Here is a 6,615-nt window from a genome sequence, read left to right as displayed (position 1 = left end):
GGAATAAGCATGCATTATGAACAGCCAATAGGCCTACATTGGAATCTACTTTATAAAGCATGTTAAATTAGAAGACCAAATTAATTGCAATATATTAATTCAATAATTACATCCTTTAACATTTTATGGAATCATAAAAATTGTTTATTTAATTGACAAAAATTACAACAATGAAAAATAAATACATTCACCGGGGTTCCAAAATTCAATCGTGCCTCCTGTCCCCAAATAAATCGTCTCTAAAACTCCGCCTCACTGTGCAATAAACTTGTCATAGCGCAACTTTGGCATTAAGAAATCTGAGCACAAGGTAGGATCCCCCTCTACGCACTAAGTAATAGCCCTCTCCTTCCTTCCCCTGCAGTGCCACTTCTGTTTGTTTGCACTCACTTTATCCGGAGCGGAAATTCTTTGCCTTTTTTTTTTTTGTGAATGACAAAGTTATTAACAATTCATCACCACAGTCCGTTCCACCCGGCCCCGTTTCCAGGGCGACGACTGCTCCGCACCCTCTGATTGGCTGGCCGATATAATGTATCCATTGAAACGCCTCGGGTTTGTAACCATTCACTAGTTTGGCGCTGCAGAGAGCACATCGACGACCCAGTGTCGACAACAACAAAATACGCTTATTCACAACGAGAACGTTGGGAATAGACGACAACAGAATACATTATTGGAAATTCAAGTGCTTTGCATCTGTAACTGAACTGCAATCAATCCCTCTTATTTAGATTTTTACAGAAGAATAATATTTTCTATGCGAAAGCGGCAGTTATATAACACGAAGACAACGTCAGTGCTAGCCAGTGAGTCATTGATAAATACATGGGACATTCTTAACGCAACTGCATGAATGAGTGTTACTGCTAGTGTAGGCCTATAGGCAATCTACAGTCGGATATTTAAGAAACAATCTTGTTTTGTTGATTTCGTTTCAAACTAGGCCTACAAAACAGCCAAGGTCGTGAGAAATACAATCTATCATTTTTAATTTCTTAAATTATTCCAGAATATATTTTATCTCTATCAGTCTGCGTTGCCATTTCTTCAATGATCCTGTCCTCATAACGTTCTGTTGTGAACGTTTTTTTGCGGTAGCCTAAAGGGACCAAGCACATAATTTTCCTGCAGTGAAGTGACAATTGTTTTTTGTTGCTAAATGCTTGACAAGCTCAAGCCCGTTCAGTTCGAATCGGTAATGGCTATCAGCAAGACCGTGGAGTGGCTGCAGGAGCACCTCAAGACGCGCAAAGACTGCCTATTGGTAATGGACTGCAGAGCTCAGGAGCTATACGAGTCCTCGCACGTCGAAACGGCGATTAACGTGGCCATCCCGAGCCTGATGCTCCGGCGGCTGAAGAAGGGCAATCTTTCCATCAAGTCCTTGCTCTCAAACGGCGAGGACCGGGAGAGATTTGCGCGGAGGTGCAAGACGGATACCATTGTGCTATATGACGAGTACAGCAGGGAATGGAACGAAAATGTCAACGGGGGCTCGGTGCTGGGCTTGCTCCTGAAGAGGATGAAAGACGAGGGCTACAAGGCTTTTTACCTTGAGGGTGAGTTTTGTTATTATTTCCAGAAGCACACATTTCACACTAAAATGTAGGCCTAATTTGGTGAATAATAATGAATAAGTGATATTTTGGATGCATTTTGGCAAAAACGCATAGAGTAGCCGAGGCCTGTTTTTATCAATGGATTTGTCTAAAACTATTATTTCATTAATCTTACAGGTGGTTTCAGCAAATTCCAAGCCGAGTTCCCTGCCCAGTGCGAGACCAATCTGTTCGGCTCTTTCAACAGCAGTTCTCCTACGGCCCAGGTGCTCGGCCTCGGGGGGCTACGGATAAGCTCAGACTCCTCGGATATCGAGTCCGACATCGACCGAGACCCGAGCAGCGCCACAGACTCAGACGGCAGTCCCCTCTCCAACCCTCAGCCCTCCTTCCCAGTGGAGATCCTCCCGCACCTCTACCTGGGCTGCGCCAAGGATTCCACCAACCTGGATATTCTGGAAGAGTTTGGCATCAAGTACATTCTGAACGTGACTCCCAACCTGCCCAACATGTTCGAGAACGCAGGGGAATTCAAGTACAAGCAGATCCCCATCTCAGATCACTGGAGCCAGAATCTGTCACAGTTCTTCCCAGAGGCCATTGGCTTCATAGGTAAGCACAATAACTTCTATTCAAGCACACTGATAGCTCTCAAATTATATTTTACACACAACAATTTATTTTAAGGTGCAGGGTTAATATATATATATATAGCAGACTTATTTTACATCACCACAGAATTAATTGAGGGTAATAAATGTAGTTGTATATTTACGCCTACATAGCAATGATTGGCCTAACAAGTGAAAGAAAGCGACAGGCCCACAGCACAGGCATCTTATTAGTAAGATATCTTCATAACACCAGGAAGTTATTTAGTTATTGTTGTGCAATATGGATTATAGGTGTCCTTGGGTACTTTTTTATTAAGTCGGTTAAGGAGAGATTTACAGAGGGAACAAGATTCATGCCATTGTGCCAAGCAGAGAAATACTATTCTAGCTGTATGGTCCTTACTATAAACTGCTCCCAATTACAATGATTAAACTTCAATGGGACACTTCCTGTCTGCTTTTTTGTCTGCAGCAGGGGCCTAGCTTACCCCCAGCCTTGTGTAATTGTAATACAAAGGCCTGTGTGGAAATTGGAGAGGGGGCGGGGGGGTAATTTGAACACAACAGGAAGGAAACGGCCATTGAAAGTAATCTAGGACAGTGCAGTGATGTTTTCCTTTCACAAAGAGAGCCATTTACAGGCTCTGTTGACATCCTGTAAGCCATGACGGGGTGCCCTCATGACTCCTACGTTTACACGCCCAAATGGCACCATTGTCAAGTAACCGGGCCAGCTGAAGAATGACTTGATAGAGCGTTAATAGTACATTTCCAAGTTGTGGTACTCTTGACCAAATTAAAGAATGTCGGCTCTGTTTATGCGCAGAGTACGCAGAGTACCAGACCGCAGCCTTTGTTGATTGACATGTGCGGGAGACTGTTAAGATCATTTCAGACTTCTGCTGCTTAACCGTGGAACTGGTCCAGTCAATGTTGACTACAACCGATTAGCATTTAGCACTACAGCATTAACTGTAGTGTAGAGTCTACTACTTGAATTTGACTGTTGTTTTGTCACAACAGGCATTGTTTTATCTGGTTTCCCTTACACTAGTCCCTTCACAGTAGGCATTTCTAATTTTCAGAATATATATCTGTTTTTGTGTTGCTGTGTTTTCTCTAAATACAAGTTATGAATATCTGACAAAAGTCTGTAACTTGTTCTTCCTCTTTGTTCCTGTCCTTCTCAGATGAGGCTCGCGGTCAAAAATGTGGCGTCCTGGTCCACTGTCTGGCCGGCATCAGCCGCTCCGTGACGGTAACCGTAGCCTACCTCATGCAGAAGCTCAACCTGTCCATGAACGACGCCTATGACATCGTCAAGATGAAGAAGTCCAACATCTCGCCCAACTTCAACTTCATGGGCCAACTCCTGGACTTTGAGCGCACCCTGGGCCTGAAGAGCCCCTGCGATAACCGGGTGGTGACCCCCACACAACCTCTGTACTTCACCACCCCCACCAACCACAACGTCTTCCAGCTGGACCCTCTGGAATCCACGTGAGGCAGCGCCACCATCACCCCCTTACTGGCTCAGAGGTGTAATGAAACCTCCTGAAACGCTGAAATGTTTCTTTACTTTATTTCCATCACCTGTTGTGACACGGTGACATCATGCCGTTGTTGACACAGTTGGCTTGAGGTGACAGCTGCCAAGCATGGACTCTGAAGGGGGCACGTGGTCGATCTGCCCGAGGGCCCACAAGTAGCTGCTGCAAAAATGGGGACAAATAAAGAAAGAAAGAGAAAAGAGGGGGAAGTGAAAGAAAGACAGCACATTAACTTTCTAGAACCCTATATTGCTATTGGACTCGATGAGGTTTTTGCCTAAAAAAAATTCTGTCAATGCTTTGAAAGAGACGTTAAGTGATCTGATGGTCATGTGTACGTTTAGCTTCACGACGAAAGGCTGGTGTGCCAAAGAGACATTGTTCTATCTGATTGTTCTATCTGAACATATATATGATTATAAATACTTTTTTAGTTTTTTGGGCTAGCACTTGCACCTTCCTACTTTTTTTGGGGTGCATATTACTTGTCTTCTGTGAAGACTTGCCTGTTTGGGGTTGAAACATCCCCGGTTAGACGGCACAGTATATTGAACTCGATTTTACATGTGTGGAGTCATTTTAATCATTTATACAAGTGTATATATCTTAATATAAAAGACAATACAGTAAAGCCTTGTTCTTGTCTAGTATATACCCTTTGCAACAAGTGGGTACTGATTATTCTTTTCTTTTTTTATCTTATGTAAGCAAACCAACTGTATATTGATCAGTATCTAAGTTTAGTATGCCAAAAAATGTAGTAGGTTTTCCAAGAATCGTAAAATTGTGTATATGTGTAATATATATCATATTTGCTTTATATGTAATTTCAGCCGGCAGGCCTTTTTTGCCCCCACCCTCACACAAATCAGTCACCTTGGTTGTATGCCTTAGTGCTGTACATAGTTGTGTTATTGTGCATTAACCCTCAAAGGGCTTTCCCCGAGCTATGCGTTCACCTCCTATCACAATTCTACCCGAATTGAACCATAGCTAAATCATTTTACAACAAATCACTGAAACTGTCAGTGCATGCCTATGTTAAGAAACGTGAGTTGTAATTTGTTAAGTTTGGTGGAAATACCTTTAATGAAGCCAATTTAAGATGGCTACTTTCTGTTGGTGTTTAGTGAGGAACAATTAGGGTTAATGCAAGTGAATGCTTATCTGTGTTCAAGGCTTACAAAGTCTGGGAGATGTTGACAAAAAAGGAGGCCTTGCCTCTTCAGGGAAATTCTGTGAAATGCAGTTTTTTGTTGTTTTAGAAAATAATCAAAATGATGGGTGGATTTGGCTTTCTCTCGTTCCTGAGAGAAGAACTGTCTGTGGGAGAAGCCATCTTGGTTTCAACCCTCACCACTCCTCAAGTCCACACTCCTGTCTTATGAATGTAAAAAAAAAATGATAAGTTATTAATAAATTACTATTTTGTCTACTTCCTTCTAACAATGTCTTTCTTAATTTCTCGACAGTTTGTAGAAGTTTTTCATACAGTGTTCGAACAGTGGTCAGGTCACACAGTGTTCAAACAGTGGTCAGGTCACACAGTGTTCAAACAGTGGTCAGGTCACACAGTGACACATTTACGTAAGTGTATTTCCAACTCCTCGGTTAGACCAGTTCCACTTTAACCATCTGACATACTCTGTGTGTGTGTGTTTTCATGACAATTATCAGCCAGATGACTAAGAAGGAGCCATTCACAAACACATGGCTGTCCTTTAACCACAAAGGTTGGGACATCTAGTCCCTCAAATGCAGCAGTTGTCCAATACAAATAGCACTTAACACATAGTCACACCCCCAGAGTTGTATGACATGTCTCTGTCTGCCACATTATGCTCTTTTGGTTAACGTCCAACATGTGACTGAACATGTACATAGAAGTACACTCAGTGATTCCGGTTACACTGACTGACTGAATGATTGACTGAGTCACTGAACGACTGGTTTTTCCAGGTATACCCAGGTTAGGGCTTTTGGGCACACACACACACACACACACACACACACACACACACACACACACACACACACACACACACACACACACACACACACACACACACACACACACACACACACACACATTCCCTGAGGCACTTCCTGAAGGCGATGGCCTTTGAGCAAAGCAGCCCATCACAGGGAACAAAGTCCCTAAACATAATGTTACCTGGCACTGGATGGCGTGGTGTTGTGTGTACCTGTCAAGACCTGGAGAGCATAGAGACGATCCTCACAGCTAAGCAGGAGATCATTTTCTCACGCAACGGCAACTGCAGTTCACAATTTCAAATCATGACATGTCGGTGGAGTGACTGTGTCACGCACGCACGCACGTACACACACCTATTAGCAGATATAGGATCCTGGAGTGTGTTAATGCTGTGATGTGGAGAGGAAGCAGGACTCTATGCATAGCTATTGGTAGCTAATTAAACTCAACTCCACGATTTATGATGGAGTTGAGCGGCAACTAGTGTGGGCGCTCTGACGTCACATATTATGTTTTTATAAAAAACGACTTGTTTCATCACCCAAAGAATATCCCGCAATTACACAGAACAATGTTCTTTTTTTGTTGAAATCAGTCAGAGCTCCAGTCCGTCCATGCGGCTCCTGACTGGCGGGCGGCTCTGGCGGCTCCTGACTGGCGGGCGGCTCTGGCGGCTCCTGACTGGCGGGCGGCTCTGGCGGCTCCTGACTGGCGGGCGGCTCTGGCGGCTCCTGACTGGCGGGCGGCTCTGGCGGATCCTGACTGGCGGGCGGCTCTGGCGGCTCCTGACTGGCGGGCGGCTCTGGCGGATCCTGACTGGCGGCCGGCTCTGGCGGATCCTGACTGGCGGCCGGCTCTGGCGGCTCCTGACTCGCGGGCAGCTATAGCGGCTC

General features: G+C 44.4%; 1 protein-coding gene across 1 annotated transcript; it reads left to right on the top strand.

The window, feature by feature from the left end:
• The first annotated feature begins 488 nt into the window (after positions 1 to 488).
• On the top strand, positions 489 to 5,161 carry dusp6 (dual specificity phosphatase 6). Its single transcript, XM_055933434.1, has 3 exons — positions 489 to 1,562; positions 1,740 to 2,174; positions 3,367 to 5,161. Exons 1-3 carry the CDS (start codon positions 1,163 to 1,165, stop codon positions 3,678 to 3,680), a joined length of 1,149 nt encoding a protein of 382 aa, XP_055789409.1. The 5' UTR covers positions 489 to 1,162; the 3' UTR covers positions 3,681 to 5,161.
• Positions 5,162 to 6,615: the final 1,454 nt, after the last annotated feature.

This window comes from Salvelinus fontinalis, chromosome 9 (assembly GCF_029448725.1).
Source record: "Salvelinus fontinalis isolate EN_2023a chromosome 9, ASM2944872v1, whole genome shotgun sequence".
Lineage (NCBI taxonomy): Eukaryota > Metazoa > Chordata > Actinopteri > Salmoniformes > Salmonidae > Salvelinus > Salvelinus fontinalis.
This window is presented reverse-complemented; position numbering and strand designations above follow the sequence as displayed.